General features: G+C 37.6%; 1 protein-coding gene across 4 annotated transcripts in view; it reads right to left on the reverse strand.

Annotated features, from left to right (window-relative positions):
- Window positions 1-20,861, reverse strand: part of tmprss15 (transmembrane serine protease 15) — a 299,749-nt gene that overhangs the window by 63,740 nt on the left and 215,148 nt on the right. For 2 of the 4 annotated variants that reach the window (XM_088639735.1, XM_088639734.1), the window contains 3 exons: window positions 4,809-4,941; window positions 3,405-3,500; window positions 2,045-2,094 (listed from right to left, as the gene is read on the reverse strand). The exons of 1 other annotated variant lie outside the window; for it this stretch is intronic. In XM_088639735.1, the coding sequence (XP_088495861.1) occupies window positions 2,045-2,094; window positions 3,405-3,500; window positions 4,809-4,941 (279 nt within the window). Of the gene's footprint in view, window positions 1-601; window positions 690-2,044; window positions 2,095-3,404; window positions 3,501-4,808; window positions 4,942-20,861 lie in introns of those variants that run through there. One more of the 4 variants, XM_088639737.1, reaches the window with a different exon arrangement.

Below are 20,861 nucleotides of genomic sequence, written 5' to 3' on the forward strand. Positions count from 1 at the left end.
TATGTTACATTTTTATGTTTTTGAGAGACTTCAGAAGGCTTCAATTAATGCATAAAAAAATATAGCATAATGTCTTCTCATGTTATGAAGTCACTTGCACCTGGGATCCAGTTTATTCAAACTAAGAAACTATTTATTTTTAAAAAGGCAACCAAGTACTAGATATTCTTGATTCAAACATGGATGCAAAAGAGGCAACGGTCTTAGAGCATCTCACTTCATTTTATCAATCAAAAAAGGCTCAACTAGAGCTTCACAAAAACATTTTCAGAACCCCCCCAATAAAACACTAATTTAATCAAACCTAGCCGGTGCGTGACGTAGTTGCAAGTGACCATGGTTTAAATCAATATTTACTTTTGATTCCTGCATCAAATTTAATTGTTTTTTACCAACAAAACCACAAAACCTTTTATCAATCAAAAAAAGACAACTAGAGCTTTAAAAAACGTGTTTTTAAAGAAAAAAACAAGACAATCAATCACAAAGTCACTTTTTATCTGATGATGCACCTCAAAAGTGCATCTATAAGGTAATCATTAAGCCAGCAAAACAAGACCGCAAAAGCAAAAACCAACAAAAAAAAATCACATGTTTTTACCTTATTCTGAAGCATGATATATATCCAATAAAGGCTAGATTAACCCACCTCCAGACCTGGTGGAAACTGAAGGTTATTGACTTGGAAAAAACGCTGTCATTCATTGTATTTTCAGCCATTCAGAGCCCTTAGGGGGTGAGACTTCCTCTAGAAGCCTCAGGCTGCATTCTGCCTGCCTTCTAGCTGTCAATCATTGACTCAGAATGGGTAATCAATCAGTTTTTTTTCAGTTTCATATCAGTGCTCCTTTTTTTCACACCAGAAGGCAACTCTGAGTTTTTTTTTCAATGCCTAACAGCAGAAAAAGGCTCTCTAGCAGTGTCTAAAGGTTTGTATAACAATTTCAATGGTTTTTATTTTTTTACAAAATATGTTTTAAATATTTTTTTATGATTTATTTATTTTATGTGAGAAATTTCATTCCAGGTCCAGTCTTCATTAACATTATGTAGACTTTTTTCAAATTGGTCTATTTGTCCCAGATTTTTATCCAAGCGAGCAGACACCTAGGACAAGGTTTACAAATTATTAACAGCTACCTGATAGGCCTAGAAATGAAAATTCTGACCTCTGAAGACCAAAACAAAATTTCCACCTGCTGCTTTTTGGGTTTTGTTTTCATATGTTTGTCTGCTGATTGGACACATTATGAAATAAAATATATTTGACAAACTCAAAGCCAAGGGGGTTAGCTTCAATTTAAGACCTGAACCAGGCTCCTGCTATGTTCTGCTGCAGAGATATAACAAAATGTTTAAGGAGAGGAAAACACTGGCTAAAAGGTTCTTCGGCAGTAAAAGGCTTTAACTGCATGGTGTTTTCTCTTTGGTTGTGTGGGTTACCTCTGGGTGCTCTGGTTTCCTTCTAAAGTCCAAAAAAATACTGGTAGGTTAAGTGGCTTCTGGGAAACTTTGTTCTGGTGTGAGTATGTCCATATTTATGTTTTTGTACAGATCCAGCCATTCTGAATACATGACAAATAATACAGCAGAATGCAGTGTACATACCACTTTTTAAAAATATTCTGTTGCAGGACTGCACTACTTTGTAAAACTACCAGCTGGCACAGTGAATTATTAACATGGCTTGTGAAAGCATTTGGGCTGTCAATTGAAGGCACAAGGTTTTGAATCCTGGTCAATGATGACCCCCGTAGGGATAATGTTTTTCCAATTATAGAATTTAACTTTTAGAGGGTCATATTGAGAATGATCCAGGTAAAAACAAGACACAAGGTGTTTTCACCGCAAACACAAGCACACAGAGACAATTTAGATAACAATTAACTTAGGCAGCATGTCTGGTAGGAATCTGCAAGACCCAAGTTTTGTGGTGTTCCAGTGATAATCACATAATTAATTGTTTTCTATTAATTAAACATTCTATTAATTGTATTTATGATGTAATTTAAAAACATGGTCAAAATTACTGTATATGTCTTACATTTTTTTTCACATTGCAGATATATCACTTTCTCATTGGTGCATTTATCACTAGAAAATAAAAATAAAAGATTAAGCAGAACACACACATTAACATAATGTTTATTAATTTCATCTTAAGATCCTGCTGTATGATATTTTCAAAATCATTAGACATTCTTACATTAAGAAAACAATGCAGATATAAATTATCTTCTAGCAACTAGCTTTAAGCTGTACAATGCAACTGTGTAACTTGGATACACATAATACATAAGTATAACCAATCACATGCAGTGAAAATAAAAGAATTCTACCGCTTTTCCCAAAATACTGTTTATTTTTAGTAATATTTTGGATGTGAGAGTAAAAGAAGGCTCTTTAACACATGGCAAGTTTAAGAAGTACTCGTGGTCTCATTACTCATCGTGTTTAGTAGTATACGTCAAATTGCTGTTAGCTTGTCTTCTGTTGAGTTCATTTCACTGGATGTATGTTTGTAAGCAATTTTGTATTCAGTGTCTGTTAGTTTGACGTTATATTTTTTTGGAAAACAATACACCTGATGAACTATACTTTTCAAAATCTATTTACTACTAGTTTCCTGTGTAAAATAATCTTATCACTTCTATTCCCTTCCATTCTATTCCCTTCCGTTTTGTTGGACTTTCATCCATTTCATTGTCATGTACCTTAATATATATTAATATACGATACAAATAATAATTATTCAGGTGGGTAGCTGCGTCAGCAAAAAATAATTATGCAGTAATTAACTAGTAATTACTGGTAAAAGTAGTAGCTAAATATAAGTTGCTAATTTACCAGTAATTCTCACACTTTTGTATGTTTTGAAAGTTTGTGGCATCATCTAGCTTTAGGACTTTGGGATAATTAAATATCCAGATACCAAAGTTTTACTTGCTCTGTTTCGTTGGCCTGTGTTCTCATGTCTCTCATGTCTATTAATATGTTAAGGTTTCTTGTCGTCCATCTTGGTTCCATTTCCATTTTGTTCTCTGTTCTAATCAGTTGGGCTAAAAACTGGCACATGTTTCCTCCCATTTATTAGTGCTATTGGTCCAGACTGACTGGACCCTACTTAGAATTTTACTTTTACTAAGGCCAACTTTTAGGTCTTAATGAGAACTAAAGTAATATAGGTGGATGAGTGCAGTATTTACAGTACCTTGTACCTTACAGTATATTTACAGTAATCATTTGAATATCATGATCTGCACCACTGTGACATCACTTGTACCCAGATCTGTCAATTCCAGCAGCTGCAGCACTTTGACTCCACCAGTACCTAATCCTGTATTACGAGCTGCATTAGTATAATAAGAACATCAGATTATTTTGTATTTGTATTGATACTTTACCTGGGTATAAGCTCTAAACTGCCATTTACTGTCTTGCTCAGAGTTATGAAGGAATCATTTCTGTTAGTAATGGAAACAGTTTTGTCATTGCCTCCTCTGAAAGGTAATAAATACATTATATTAATTAAAGTGCAAAAAGCAATTATTCCTTTAACTTCATTATTGCTTTCAGTTTTCCCTTTTCTAAGCATTTTTTAACAAAAGACTACTTAATGTTATGCTGCAGTTGGTGTTATGTGCAGCAGCGTGATGGTTGGTCGAAGCCCAGGTGCAGTTTTCAGTGTGCAGATAAAGATGATAAGGAAACAGTGCTAGGTGTCAGGATCAGGAGAATCATTAAGAAATGATGCAGGATGGAAACTGGTCAGTTCGTTAAAAACAGGTAAAAAATAAAGGGGAGAAGCTTGCGAACCAAACCAGAAAGAAAGGATCACAAAAGCAAAAAAAAAGGAAAACATAAAATACGAAGGACAAGGAAGAAAAATAGGAAACAAAAAAGGGAGAGTAGAAAAAAATGATCCAGACTAATAATGAAAAAATTAAAAACTGCAGCACAGGCAAGCACAGAAGCAAAAGAAAAACTTTCATTTAGAGAGATGCGGAAGTTCGCACAGAGATTAAGGCTCTACTGATGGAGCAATGATATGGTAGTTCCAAGAAACTAAATAGGGCTTCTAATTAGTGACATTGAGATCTAGATCAGAAGGCTGATTGGAAAAGGGTTGGCTTAATCGAACAGCGTCCTGATTTAGTTTGAGTGACTGGATGGGAACTTGTGGGTATGTTGCTGTTGCCAGGGGACAAGTCAGACCCGGTTTGGACATGCCCCAAAGTTATTGGAAATATAAATAATCTTAAAGAAAATCTATTGTCTACTTTATAATAGTCACAGGAAGAAGAACAAAATTAAATTTAAAACAACTAATATTAATTAATTTTGTTTTCTAAAACAGTTTTAACAATTGCATCTTTTAGAAATGTGCCTGGAAGAAATTTATCCAATCTAATTTAGAGGTAAAGATTTGGTGAATTAGCTCAGCACAGATGAGAGAGTGTCAATATGTGGATAAGTGTATAACTGTGTACCCATAGTGTATCTTTACTGCAGTGTGATATGTAATGTTGTGACTACCAGGACCACAAGTGAGGAAGTTGAGTACAAACATGTTAACAAATGATTCACACTTTCCTCTTCTATATTGCATAAAATAGAATCATAATATTTAAGATATCCAAGATACATGGAAAATAAAAGAAAAAAATTCCATACATATTAAATTTCACCTACTACACAGACAATGTTAACAATCAGGAAAATAATTTATGATTTGAAAATAGATATTTGATGTTTAGAATTGTACTTGTCCATTTTTATAATGATTAAACAATATGGGGGTACCTTACCTAAAGCCCAGGTACTGACACACAGATTGAGAGACTTCCCCAGACCAATTCTCTGCACATACTGTGTACCATATATTCTGGATCTTGAACCACACTAGTCCATTACTGGTGTCATTGCCTTCTTGTAGGAGCACTGAAACACAGATTAATAATGGAATTTTATTTTCTGGACCTCAACTTGCATGTCCAACTTCAAGTAAATGAAAACAAAGCTTTCATTGCAGTAAAGCTGAGGTGCCCGCTTTTTCACACTCATAAGGAACTACTTTTATAGTAAGCATTAAAAGAAAGTTAACACTTAAAACTAAGGATGCTGCTGGAAGAGGTGTTAGTGGGGCCAGCAGGGGGCGCTCACCCTGTGGTCCATGTGGGTCCTAATGCCCCAGTATAGTGACGGGGACACTATACTGTAAACAGGCGCCGTCCTTCGGATGAGACGTAAAACCGAGGTCCTGACTCTCTGTGGTCATTAAAAATCCCAGGGCGCTTCTCGAAAAGAGTAGGGGTGTAACCCCGGTGTCCTGGCCAAATTTCCAATTGGCCCTTACTAATCATGGCCTCCTAATAATCCCCCTCTATGAATTGGCTACATTACTCTGCTCTCCTCCCCACTGATAGCTGATGTGTGGTGAGCGTTCTGGCGCACTATGGCTGCCGTCGCATCATCCAGGTGGATGCTGCACATTGGTGGTGGTGGAGGGGAGTCCCCATTACCTGTAAAGCGCTTTGAGTGGAGTGTCCAGAAAAAGCGCTATATAAGTGTAAGCAATTATTATTATTAATTATAACATACTTATACCAGTCTACTGTTACAGCATATAGAGTTGGGTCAGGAAATATACCCAAGCATTAGATATAATTTTAGACACATGATAAAGGCCAGTTCTGGTGTGTAATGCTGTCCATGTCAGGCATGCTGAAAAACAGGTTTTCTATGTGAGAAACATTTTTAACAGACTACAGATGTAAGGAATTAACCGCTGAATGAACTGTAGGTGGCATTACAGCTTGTTGATATTGGATTAGATGTTTCGTCGAGGGGCGAAGCTTCTAATTTGCTAAGGATTACAGTTGAAGGAAATGATCTGATGAGTCATAGCTGTGGATGTTTCTCTAAGTGAAGACTAGATACTTCCCTGCCAGCTGAAAAAGCAGGACAGTAATTCCTTGGCTAGCTTCAGCACTGATAAGTTGCAAGACTATATCTACCTTTTAATATGCATGGAACTTGGGGAAAATGAAGTTGCCAGCACTGCTCGTGGACATAAAAAGTAATAAAACACTTCACAGACATGACAGTTAGTCCAAATACAGACAAGTAATACAGTACATTGACACAACTGATCAGACTGTATAAGTCCACTATTCTGTACAGAAGCACATTGCTGCAATCAAGGAAAACAAATTAAGTTATTTACAAGATAGTAAATTATTTGTGATTACAAGATAGCAGATGATCTTTTAATGACAAGACAGCCATGATCATTTGAGTGTATGAACAACCTTTTGCATTGTGCAATAACAAACTCTACAAACTGCTACCGATAGCTTTTCTGGAACTGTGGGTTTAGTGTTCCTGATAATGTATAATACTGAAAAATATATATGGATTTAATTTCCACTGGGGTTCACTCATAGTGATTCATAATGACGATCACATACCGTATGCAAGAATGTACTATCTTGTAATTATGAGATAGCCGATTATCTTGTAAGTATGACATATCAAATTCTCTTGTAATTATACAATTATGATTACAATTTTGATAACGTGATTACATTCTCACATTCCTTATTAGATCATTACATGAGAGAAAACTTGTCATACGATACCTACATTATTGATTTCTGACTTTCAGTTTTAAGCTTTAGAATCAATTTAAGGGCACACTCGTTCTTGTTTTAAGTTACCTGTGCATGTTCTTAAGGTTAAAACAGTGTTCACATGAGGTACAAATTGTAATGTGTCACTAAGAATAAGTAAGCCCATGCACATTTTGAGAGCCAGCAGAGTATGGATTGGATGGCATTGCAATGGACCCAGTTAGCCCCCATCCTTATTGCTTCAAATATGATTCATTGTTTATTGGGAAAAGACTGTATGAAGAACTGAATGTGTATCCACATCACATACTTCATTCCATTACAAAAAAGAAAAAATCTAAATTTTAAAATAAAATACAATAATAGGCATAATTATTCAAAAAAGAATTGGGCTATGCTTGTTTCATTTTAGATGAATTGGCAAAACAAGGGAAGTTCAGAAATCCAAATATCACAAACATATGTTTTAGACAAATAAAGGACATTTTGTCATGGTTCTCCTAAATTCCTGAAGGAGAGATATGCAAATCTCAGATTCAAATTGGCTGACCAGAAGCCTGGCAGATAAGACTTTGGAATGTTTTTGTGTGAGGGTAATAAAAAGGGAAAACCAAAAATCAGAACTGGGAAATTAGACCTGGGAGAATCAGATGTTATGATGATTTGGAAGTCAGGACCTGGGGCGTTAAGACCTGAGGAAGCTAATATGCATTCTACTAATGCACATCTAATGGATCAGCTCCTATGCTGTGTCACACCACTCTATGCATTGACAAATCTTCACGAATCAGCCCATTTCCCTCCTATTCATAACATACTGTAAGTAAAATAAACACACCAAATTTCTCTAGTCTGTTCACCTCCTAATCTTTAGCTTGATAAGAGTTTAATGCAACTTACTGCCTCTGCCTTAGTTTAGAATATGAATTTACCAACACCTAATTGTTGTATAGTAGCTTTATCTTTTCTAATTCTTTACTTTCCAACAGTTTTCTCAACTCTATCCATAAGCTGTTTTGTTTGTATTATTATTATTTTCCCCAAAACATCGATTTTCATAAAACAAAGCAGTCCAGATTTGAAGAAATAAATTATTTGTCCTCATGTCTTTGAGTACTATACTCAGGGGAGTTAATAAACAAGTATAAGCAAAAGAATTGCCCACAGACTATATTATAATTAGCTTCTCACTCTGTGTGTCTTTTATAATGGGTCTGCTTGAAACACTCCCTTAAGTGATGGCTACCTTTTACATCACAAGTAATAAATCAAAATGTGGACAAAACAAATATTTATTAACAATAGCTATACAACACATAATATTACATGTTACATTAAACAGATGCAGCCATTCAAAACAACTGGGGTACGCTGCGGTAAAACAACTCAAGTCAACGCGTCCTAATGCATCATATCACATAATACCGCAGTAAGATAAAAGTATCTGGAATCACCGCCAGGTGGAGCTAATAAAGCTTAACTTCTCATGTACAGCATTTGAGGTGTCGCCAGAAAACACACGTTTTTGAATCCCGATCACTACTGAGGGACAATCTTTATTCAATTAAGAATTTAAGTGGTATACTCTTTAGAGTTTTAAATTTAAACTGTGTATTACAGCATGTTAATCATTATACATTAAAAAGTTGGTATATTTTATTAAAGCAAGATTGCTCAGTTGGACAAAAGTACACAACCTACCACCTTTATCATAAATATTTTAATTATGCATCAAAGTCTTTAGCGAATATATTACTAATAGTATTAATAATGAATGACCTTGGACAAGCTGTAAACTCAAAATATTACCGTGGTCCACATTTTTGTAACCGTCTTTGTAAACAAAAATACTTTATTTTTTAATTGACAAAAAGTAACACCACAGCATTTCGTTTTTCCGATCAAGCATTCGTTTCATATCTCCGATTCACCATGCCTTTCACATGCTCATAAAATTATTTATTACTAAAAATATATTAATTTAGGAACATAAATATATTACTGTATGTAAACTGTACTGTATATGGCTGGTCTTGGTAGTTTAAAGAAAAAATACACACCAGTATTCCATTTCTCCCTAAACATTTTAAGCATTAAAGCATTAGGAAATATAATATGGATTCGCGTATCTAAATAAATCAATAACGGTATAACTTTATCCATGTACTGTTACACAAACAGTAGTATGAGACTTTCCATTGCTATGTGTGTGACTTGCCTTGGGGGCGTGACAGCTTACAGTAAGTGACTGATTTATAACCCTGAGGTTGGGTGTTCAAACCCATCTCACGCCATGAGTTTTCTTTTAACAAATAAACATTTCTTTGAAAAACTAAAATAGCAAATATTATTGGCATTATATTGACATTTTTAATATTTCTTAATATCACAACATGTTGGTACTCTATGTATACAGCAATACCGCATTATGTAGGGTGCAAATCCACGTGCCCCAAAAGCCCTATATTAATATTGTGTATTTGCCTGGCGCTGCGCGGTTTTCGCATCTCTCTCCCTCCCCCACCAGTGTGCTGGCTGTGCTGAATTTCACTCCACTGTCTGAGTCTCTGTCTACATTGTTTGTAAACAAACTTGTTTCACAGGTATTTTCAAAGTAGAATAGGACGAGTCTTCCAGCGAAAGACACTCCACCTTCCCCCACGGACACATGTTTTCTTAGAAAAACAGATTCACACCGCGAAGCTGTGTCAGTCTTCGGTGTAAAAAAAATCAGTTTGAACACCATGGGTGCTGTTTTTAATAAGCTGCTGAGTATAGGAATTTTCCTTCTGTCAGCAGTATCGTGTATATAGTTGACACTTACCTGAATGAAAACAGGACATAAAGAAAAGGTTTTAGAAATCAAACAAAGCTTTATTCCTATGCCTACAGTCTGGGTAAATGGAGGCTACGCTGTTATGCTTCCTATGGTGATATACAGGTTTTTTGCACGAAGCCGTATTGAGCAGTATTTCTCGCGTTGTGAACATGTGTACACAGTAATGACCTCGGATTCCAGCGACTACGTAATTACGCATCAGTGAAAAACCTGAGGTTTAAAAAAAGAGAATTAGCTCACTGATAGTTTTATGTGCAAGCTGTGAACATTTTCACAAGTTGTGGTCTTTAAAATGCATTTGGTTTGAAGGCTTTCTGTGTTTCCCTTCCGAAGATATGAACAAAAGAATATTCGAGTGTGTCAAGAAAATGGCTTAAAAAATAAATAAAAAATTAGATAATATGATATAAACATTTACCGCAATGCATTTATACTTTAGTGGGTAACCACGTCAGCCTGCTACGTTTCTGTCGTGAATCCTTCTTCAGGTGTCAGGGTCTTCAGCTCAAAATGAAACACTTGGAGTTTGTAATGTAGGGCGCTCTGAACGAGTTAAACTTTAATGCAGGAAAAATGTCTTTCCCAGAAGCTATACTGATTCTTATGGTAGCCCGCTTCTGCCAAGTAAAAAAAAAACGCGCTATGGTATTCTCTCCGATGCAGTGCAGTAAAAAAAATCTCTGATGCTGTTCCTAAATTAATATAGTTTATGACCATCAGACGCATTTTGCTCTTTTTCTTTTATTCAATGGATTGAACAGGGAGAGGCATTTCATGATGTACTTTTCACTGATGAAACAACAGTGGCTCTGGAACAGTTTTCAACCATGTCGTTTTACAAAAAGGGGAGATATGTGAACAAGCAAAACCCAAAACATCCACGGAAGGCTAGCCTATTCTACTCTGAGAAGAGTAGAGGGGGTGAAAAGTGCTCGCGGTAATTTATTTAGTATTAAAATTCACACTGATTCCCTTGGGAAGATATGGACATAAGAATATTCATGCATTCTCACAACTCCAGGAGGTTTCGTGAAAATGCTACAGGTGTGCCAAAATCGGTTTAGAACTTTACCCTGGTACCTGTCCCCCCACACCCTGCCCCCACTGCGATTAGAACATACACAAAGTACTGAAATCTTTAAAGTAGATTATCAGGTTTTTTGCAGACGTAGGCATAGTACGTAATTCAGGCTTTATGAACTCACACCCGGAATTCGATTAATTAGGGTTATTAATTATTAATTATTATTAATAACTCGATTTAATTATTAATTAGATTTATTATTGCTATTGTCTAAATGTCGGTGTCTACATTGCTTGTAAACAAACAGGATTCACAGGTATTTTCAACCCCCAGTAAATTTCAAAAGTTGCAAGATTTCGAAACACGAGGGCGGTGTAGAAGTGGGCTCTGGCTTTCCCATCTATACCGATGCACTGCAAGTCCCTGTTAGCCCCATTTTGATTTAAATCGCAAACGCTTGTTTAATTAAATGTCTTTATTGATTCACAATCTGACAAATGCAACGTAAATTGTTATCTTTGTCTTCTAAGTATCTTAATAAACTTTCAGCGTAGCTTTGTCTCCGTTTAGATTTATTTTTCTTGGGATAGCCAAGAAGGAGTAAGTCTTAAAAAGGAGGAAGAAAATCACCCATGCTTTTAAAGTGCAATGTCTAAGCAAGAACACATCATTATATCTTAAATAAAGCACCATTTTTCATTCAACGAGTACCTGAGTCATTGTGTCCGTCCTATATAATAATGCCACAATATTATAAACGCCCAATTAGGTTGGGCAATCAAATTTTTTCATAAAAATAATAAAAAATTAGATGTAATGATGTGTTCCTGCTTAACTTAGAAATTGCATAACTTTAAAAACGATAAAAATAGGTTTCGATAGTTAATCGTTATTCTCAGGCGGAGGAATGTAAACAGCTTAATGTTCGTGTTAAATACATTTTTAAAATTAAAATTCATTCTACACAGCAATCGCATATTTGGGGATCGTTTTATAAAACTTTGATGCTTAAAATGTTTAGGGAGAAATGGAAGACTGGTGTGTATTTTTTCTTTAAACTACCAAGACCAGCCATATATTACATACAGTAATATGTTTATGTTCCTAACTTAATATCGTTTATGACCTTCAGATGTGTTATGCACCTCTTCTTTTTATGCTCAGCTACCAAAATTTCCCTTTAGTTGTAAAATTCCATATAAATATTCAATACTAAGCGGATTAAAACATGCACAGTAAAGACATTAAATAATTAAATCTTTCCACGACTGACCAACGCACCACGAGTGCCCCTTACCGGTCATTTTGGCCAGCCAATCATGTACCGCGGCAATGCGTGTTATGACACGGTATGATGCAGTGTGTTGCCCGCAGTACGGTTTTGTACCGCAGACTTTGAATGGCTGCATCTGTATGTTTTAGAATCTACACCTGCAGAAGGCTCCATAGCTGAAACGTTGTGTTTCTTTTCTTCTCTTTTCAGCATGGAATAAACCTTTACATGTTCTTAATGTTTTAGAATGTCCTTCAGACATAGAATTTCAGAATTCTATCCCTGAAATCTGAAACACTATGCAACACCTAAACTAAAACAGAAAAACCTGCATCCAAATAAAAACTGATTCTACTCTGAACTTAATCTCCCTACACTATGGATGCGCAAAAGTGAAATGGTAACATTTTTAGTGTGAGGATTCCAAAATACAAGGAATTCCTAGAACAAGTAAATGTCGTAGTTGTCATAAATCACATACTGTAAGTACATAAAAGCACATAACAGCTAGGAAAATCAAAGACTAAATAATAATAATAATAATAATAATAATAATAATAATAATAATAATAATAATATGTATTATTATTTAGTCTTTGATTTTAATAATATGTATTATTATTATTAACAATAATAATAAAGCTTTATATAACACCTCCATAAATGGCTTCTCAGAGCATTTTATAGTAAGAAAAGATACAATACAAAAAAACAAGGTTTTGAGAGTGGTATAAGGTGCAAAGACAGAGACATCAATTATGTAAAGGCCTTTGTGAAGAACATTTTGCATCTGAATTTGAGAGCACTGAGGGAAGGTGACTCATTGATAGAATTCCAGAACTCTGGGGGCATAGCAAGAGAAGGCCCTGTCATCCATGTAATGTAGATGAACTTGGAGGACAAAGAGGAGACCAGAGTCAGACAAATTAAGTTTGTGAGGTGGGAAGTGGGAATATAATAAATCAACAGTTACTGAGGTGCCAAGCCATGTAGAGTCTTATGGGTGAGCATGAGGATTTTTAAGTCAACATCAAACCTGATAGGAAGCCAGTGCAAGGAATCCAGGACAGGAAGATAGATTTTCAGCTACACTCTAAGACATCATTGGATGTAGAATTAGAATTCTACATTCTACATAAAAAAAAGAATTATGTTTTTACAATATGTGAGTTTAATGTCAAGTCTTAATCATAATATCACCCCCAGGTTCTTCCATTTAAATTGAAATTCAAGTATAGTGCCATCCAAAATAGCAAAATAGCTTTACAAAATTGATGCTTTAAATTATGGCAATTTTGAGTCATCCAGGTTTTTTTGTCAGAGGTGCAATTAGAGACTGTACACCCACTTCAGGGACTGGTTTAGTATGGATAGATAATACTTTATTATCTAATTTCTTTCAATCCAAGCATGCCTGACCTCCACCATTGGGCTAATTTTATTTTTACTCTCTTTAGAGAGTATGTCTCCCCTCATTGGGGAAAACGCTAAGAATTGAGGTGACCTGTGATGCCTCAGTATATTTTCTCTTGTACCCTCTGAATAATAACCAAACTAGAGATCACTGAGCCTCTGCTCATGGTATCCCAGGCTCAGTAATCTATACAATAGAGTGCCCTCAGTGCCACCACCTAATTCCCCCTGATATCTCTTTCACATCTTGGTTCTAACTTCTATGACCTCCTCAAAAAAATGCCCAAGGACCTACTGAACCTCTTGCTTTCTAAAATTTGTCACCACCTATACATTACTCATGGACTTAGAGCGGCAAAACATGAACAGCTGTCTAGTACACATTATTCCCCTCATGCGGCAGTAGCGTAAACCCTCCCTCCCAGTATTACCTTACTGGTGGTTTGACAAGGCAACAACGTAATCATGACTGGTGGCAAGATTACTGGTGCATCAAAGTGACATATTATTAATCTCATCTAAACTTTTGTAATAAATCTCTTTTTAGAATATACTCTCCTACCCAATGGAAGGAGGTACCAGATCCCCTGTATAATTTTATTTAATTCATACCTAGAAGAATTCAATACTTGAACAATGAAAAGATTGGTTGTGGGTAGGGATCTTAATACTGTTGCTGTTTTAGACATTTTACCACCCAACTGTCTATTTTAATCTTATGATTCTGGATTGAGTTTTGATTGAACAATGTTTTTAAAAGTTGTTTTTTATCATGGTATTGTACTGTTGCTGTACTGTATTATTGTCATACTGTATATGTAAAAAGATATGAGCTCTTGATGTGTACAATGTGTAAAATTTCAGGAGGTTCTTGCAGCTCCTCGCTGCATCACTATGTCAAAGTACCCACTTCCTCAGTGTAACTATAACACACTAGCAGCTAATGGCTCACCTTATATTCTGCAAAGATGCCCTTTGACTGCTGGTGCCTCAACCCTGTGACTCCTGGCTACATTCACACACTCATTATACGCCAGAAATCTATTAACTGTAGTCCCTAAGATCTCAGGGCCATGGCGAATGAAAGCCAAGATCCAAGTGCAGGTTTACAGAAATGCCTCCTGAGTCTTCAAGAAAGCTTGGAGGGAGTGAGTCTTAATGAGGGATGATGAGCTAATAATAATGTTAGAAATGAAGGGGTGGGTTGGAAAGAAGCTGTCTGGATATGTGAAGGCTCCCAGTGGAAAGAGACTGTCAGGAATGGCAGAGAAAACTGGTGAGCCATAGCTTTGAAGAAAACAGTGAAAAAGACAGAGGGGTGAAGAGCATTTCAGTATTACAGAATTTAGCCCTGAGCGCTTATTTCAATGTTGGAGCACTGAAAAAGCAGGGGAAATCATCAGAGTTGTTAGAAAAAGTTGTAAGAAATACACAAAAACAACATAGTTGCACTTGTGGTTCACAGCACTTATTTCAGCTGAACTTTTCTGATGTAGCACTGGAGGGAGTGTTTCATACCTTGCTGGTGTTTTGTCTCCTCCCAGAAGGGGGGAGTGAAACTGGGTTGGGCTTTTATTTTCCCTCTCCATCTTCTATACACATTCCCAATAGTCACTGATGCTTTAGCTTTATCTTAGGAATTCAAATTCCCGTGAATCCCACAGGTCAACTTCCTGGCAGTGCTTACAGCTCCTGGTTACTAATGCATCTCACCTTAAGACAAGTTATAGTACTTGACAAATTAATTCAAATGACTACTCAAACTTCAATTTTGTTTTTAATCTGGCCTTTTAAATATGAAGATTTTAAAGTCACTATGTCTAGTACATTTTTCATGATTAAATTCTGTAAACAAAATCATTCTCGAATAATAAAATCTAATATACAGTACAGATGCAGCCATTCAAAATGAGCAGTGTATGCTGCTGTAAAACGCGGTGGGTGCGTAATGTCACGTCACACCGTATAATACCACAGTAAGATAATAGTAATAGTAATAATAGATAATAGACCAGAGTTATGGTTTTCCAGAAGAAAGCCAGACCTCAGGGAAACAGGTACAAATTCACACTGAACAACAACACATTGGAGCACACATCCAGCTACACATATCTCGGTCTCTCCATCAGCTCTTCCGGGAGTTTTGACCTGACAGTGAAGGCACTGAGGGAGAAGGCACTCAGGGCTTTCTACGCAATAAGAAGGAGGCTCTTCAACATCAACCCACCAACAAGAATCTGGCTCCAAATATTTGAAAGTGTAATCCAACCCATTGACCTATACGGCAGTGAAGTGTGGGGTCCCCTCACAGACCAGGATTACACCCAATGGGACAAACACCCCACAGAAACTCTGCACATGGAGATCTGTAGAAACATCCTCTGTGTGCAAAGAAAAACTCCTAACAACGGGTGCAGGGCCTAATTAGGCCAGTACCCACTATTGATAAACATACAGAAAAGAAAATTAAAGTATTGGCTACACCAAAAAAACAGCGACCAAAATTCCTACCACCACAAAGCCCTGCTGAGCCAAGAGCTGAGCCCAAAACAGCCAGCTGGTCCTGAGGCTCACTGACCTGAGCCACACCGACACTAACCAGCCTCAGGACAGCACTGCTAGAGCACCACAACCCAGACTCAACCACATCACAGCACAGATCAAACAGCAATATCTCACACACTGGGACACACACACAAACACAACATAAACTGGAATGCTACAGAACCCTAAACAGACAATACACACTAGCTGAATATTTGACCAAAATAAAAAATAACAAACAGAAACAGACCCTGACGAAGTACAGGCTCAGTGACCACAGCCTGGCCATAGAAACTGGGCGACACAGGCAGACCTGTCTGCCCAGAGAGGACAGGCTGTGCTCCCACTGCCAGCAGGGAGAAATAGAGACAGAGGTGCACTTCCTACTGCACTGTGACAGATACTCTGGGATTTGAGAAACATTCTTCCTGAAATTCAGAAATCTAATCCCAGAGTTCCCACACCTGCCAGAGTCACAACGGGTCCCAATCCTACTGGGAGAGGGAGGAGGGAACTCAGTTGATCTGGCAGCCCAGTATGTGATCTCCTGTCACAGCCTGAGGAACAGTGAGTCTGTCTCCCAATAATGCTCCAGCCGCCTACAGTATATGTCAATATTTTATAATATGTCTTTGTTGTAAATGTCTGTAATATGTCTATAGATTTTATTTTACTTCTATTTTTTGTTTTGTTCCATGTTAATTTTATTATTTTATTTGCTTTGGCAACACTGATTGTACCCATCGGTCATGCTAATAAAGCACCTTGAATTTAATTAATAGTATCTGGAATCACCACCAGGTGGAGCTAATAAAGCTTAACCTCTCACGTACAGCATTTGAGCTGTCACCAGAAAACGCATGGTTTCAAATCCCGGTCACTACTGAAGGACACTCTTTTTCCAATTAAGAATTTAAGTTGTATACTCTTTAGACTTTTAATAATTTTAAACTGTGTATTACAGCATGTTCATCATTAAACATTAAAAAGTCGGTATATTTTATAAAAGCAAGATTGCTAAGTTGGACAAAAGTACACAACCTACCATCTTTATCATAAATATTTTAAATATGCAGAAATATTTTATGCATCAAAGTCTTTACCAAAGATATTACTAATAGTATTAATAATGAACGACCTTGGACAGGCTGTAAGCTCTAAGTATTACCATGGTCCACTATCTTAGTAACCGTCTTTGTAAACGAAAATACTTTATTTTTTTACTGACAAAAAGTAACACTGTAGCATTTCGTTGATCCGATCATGTATTCATTTCCAATCATACAAAGTAAGTTTTGAGAATCTCCGATTCACCATGCCTTTCACATGCTCATAAACAATATTAATTTAGGAACATAAACTTATTATGTAAACTGTATATGGCTACTATTGGTATTTTAAAGAAAAAATACACACCAGTATTCCACACCTGCATGTCAAGATCATGGTTCATCATGCGTAAAATTTAAAATAAAATGTGTTTACAAAGAAAGTGGAATACATTAATCAGCTGGGGACTTGAACCGGGCTCCCAACATCACTGCCAGCTGTGTCAGCCAGCTGAGCTAAAGGGAGATCTCTCCTCACCCCTGTGGCTGAGGTCCCTGCTAGCTATTCAGAGGGAAAGGAGGTGATGTCACCACGCTGGCAAGCTGGCTCTTTAGATACTTTTCTTTAGATACGCGATTCCATGTTATATTCCCAATTAATCAAATTCTAAAAGTATGTTTTTGTTTACTTTGATAAAGAGGATATTTGCAGAAAAGGTTAAAACATTATAAATTTTCACAAAGTATATCAACTTAATATGGTCAGAAGGAACATGTAAAATGTTTCCAAATTAACCACATATAAGACTTTGATGCTTAAAATGTTTAGGAAGAAAGTAAAGTAAAATAAGATGCTATATCTGGGGAACAAAATACGGTGGATGTCATAGTGTGTGCTGTTTGTAGTGCGCAGAAAAATTTAGTGTGCTGGGGGGCAGCTTTACTGTGTTGAGTTTGCATGTTCTCTTTGTGTTTGCATTGCTTTCCTCCCACAGTCCAGCAAGTTATGGAATGTTTTTGGACATGGGTGCTCTTCTGTCCAGGATGTATCTTGTCCTGTCTTGTCCAGGTTAAATACTGGCTTGCACCCATTGCTTGCCGCAACTATGCACTGGATATAGAAGATAGAAAATGGATGGACTGGTGAAATTATCATTTTAAAAACCTTCCAATTTAAATGCAATATGGAAGATATTGTCTTTAAAATTTGTTTACTTGGTATACAAATATTTTCAAATATGACTGAATTCTGTATGTGTGATTAAGTAGAGTCTCCAAGATAGTACATAGTGCCTTTTTAAATGTGTGGCTCGAGAGAGGGATTGAAACATAAAACATTCTTTTTGAATTGCCCAATTGTTTTTTTAATTACATAGTTATTTAAAAGGGATTCAATGAGAAACCGATTAGAACTGTCTAATCAACACAGCTACAAAGTATTATAATCTCTTTATTTAAAAAAATGTAATGTTCCCTTTTAATGCTGAAAAGGTAACTCTTGTGCTTTGTGGCGAGAGTTTTATTTTAGTGTTCACACAAATCTACAGGTGTAGCGGCGAGGCTTAATAATAAGGCAGAATTAAGTGTTTCTGAGCTTTCCCAAATTAGGCCTCATTTCTCTGTTCATCTCTGTGGTGCAGCCACAGAGAAACCATTCATGCAAGGTGATTTAAGGTCCAAGGACAGCTCCCAAAGGGGGATGCACTTAGCTAAGCCTGGCTATCATGATCAATGGTCATCCATTGGTGCCTATCTGTCTAGGGAGTGCGAGTTGGACATCTGGATTGCATTCCTAAGTGTCAGGACTAAGTGACTCATATCTCACCTTGATCAACCAATCAGGGACCGGTAGGGCCGAGTAACCCACGTGGGACTCTGATGCCCATGGAACTTTCAGCCAATCAATGAGCTGAAGTTCCTCCAGGTAAAAACAGGCAACACAGAGAGCCTGAGAGATTCAGATTCAGATTCAGATTCAGATTCAGATTCAGATTCAGATTCAACAAGATTCTGTGAGAATTCCAGGGCAGGACGGCCCAGGAGCAGAAGGCTCCCAAGGGCAGGACATTCTCGCAGCGCGCCTCCTGACCATCCTGAGACTCAGCCCGGACAACCACGGAACGGCCAGTGTGTCCGAGTGCCAGAACTTTCCTTTGTTCTAAGAGTCTAGAGTGGAGGTTGCCAGAGAGTAACCAGCAGCAGGCCTCCTGAACAGGTCGGAACTGTGGAAAGCTGAATCACTATTCAGAACTAGCTCTTCATCAGGAACGAACCAGTCCTCTTCCTGACTTGCTGGGACCCACAGTCATCTTTTCTCCTGTGCACAAACTGTGCTAGTTAAACAACACCAACTAGCCGGTCAGTGAGCATCAGCAGCGCACCGTCGCAAGCCGCACAGCACAGCCTGGCACGGAGCCAGAGAGCGCGGATTGGACAGCAACAGCCTGCAACTGTTTCTTTGTGCCCGCAGGAGATCTGAATCCCCAGAGATTGGATGAGTATTCAACTTCAATGCATTACAGCTCGAGAATTCAATTGTTATCCAAACCAGTTGATATCAATTTAATTCCTAAGAGTTATGTACTTGTTTGAGTATCTAATGTAGAAGTTGTAACCAAGTTCACTTTACGAAACGGTCTTAATGAATGATATACTGAACGTATGTCCTCTTGATATGTGTAACTCTTTGTAACTGACCGAATATATCTTTTGTATTCTGATAACCCTCTCGATAAGATCTGTTAGGTTTATATGCATATTCTATGTATTAATAAATGTATCCTCGTGTATTAGTACCTGTGTGTGTGCGTTGTTTGAATTATGTCGCATGGTTGGACTCTAAAGCCATCAAAAGAATCAACTTTGTGATTTACTGCTACAATTAATAATTGTCTCAGTAAATGCCCAAACCCTACAGAACTGGTGCCTTCAGAGAGCCACTTTTCTAACTTTATTTGGCGTCCCTGGCACGGGCGTGGCAAGACTGAAATGAGTCAACCAAGCGGAATAATTCAATATAAAACGCCGCGGGTTTCATACACGACAATACAGTGTGCTGAAAGCCGAAAGAAAAAGTTCCCCTTGCTCTTTAAGCAGTGCTTGATTGTTTTGTGATCTTTTGCGATCTACCGGGTTGATTGCACACTTGATCTTGTGGTTTTCTGTGGTAAAACTGTGATTTCGTACTTAAAAGTAATACTCTTTAAGTTTAACGATGGTTGCTAAAAGGTCTGAGTTCGAGTCGCTATTAAGCACTCTCTCTAGCAGCGACAGGTCTGACCACGATCTCTTCCATATCTCCGTCAGCGGAGAAGCTAGGAGAATAAACCTCCATTCTCTGAGAGAGCTAGCGAAGGACATAGAGAGATTTGACCCCGCAGTGTCAGAGAATAATATCGAGAGTTATATTCAAGACCTCAGGTATAACCTGCAGTACCTGCCAAACGCCACAGAACAGGAGAAAGTGTTTCTGGTCAGGAAAACTACCAGCAGAGCTGTACATGAGTGGATGGCTAGGCAGATGAAAGAAGTCTGTAATGACTTTGAGCAGCTATGTCAAGCACTTATCGAAGAATACAGTGCGTTTATTGACCCGACTGCCGCGATAGCCGCCGCACTTAACATTAAGCACGAGAGAGCAGAGTCCCCTCGCGAATATTACGAGAGACTTAGACGAACTTATTTTGCAGGGCGAAATGATGAGGGTTGCGAAGAGAACACACATTTCAAGGGTTTATTCATTGCGACTCTCCACCCGTCAGTCAGAAAGATGATCTTAATGCATACAGATGCACAGACCATGAAAATGACTGATATTAAGAGATTCGTGCAGAAAGCCTGGGAGTATGATGTCCAAAGTCGCTCTGAGCAAAAAGTTGCTAAAGCGACTGCGTTCGCCGTCAGAGCCAGCAGGGTTAATTCCCCCCTGCTCGAAGGAGCACAGGCTCCTGAGCTGGCTAAGCCCCGTTCCAAAGCACTCACACAGGACCGCACCCAGCGTCCTAAGTGCCATGAGAACACCGGGGGAGGGAAAGGGCTAGAAAAGGCTGAACAAAAGGATTCGGTAGCCGCCCGCCTGGCCAGGCTG

The sequence above is a fragment of the Lepisosteus platostomus genome, chromosome 7 (assembly GCF_059453375.1).
Source record: "Lepisosteus platostomus isolate fLepPlt1 chromosome 7, fLepPlt1.hap1, whole genome shotgun sequence".
NCBI lineage: Eukaryota > Metazoa > Chordata > Actinopteri > Semionotiformes > Lepisosteidae > Lepisosteus > Lepisosteus platostomus.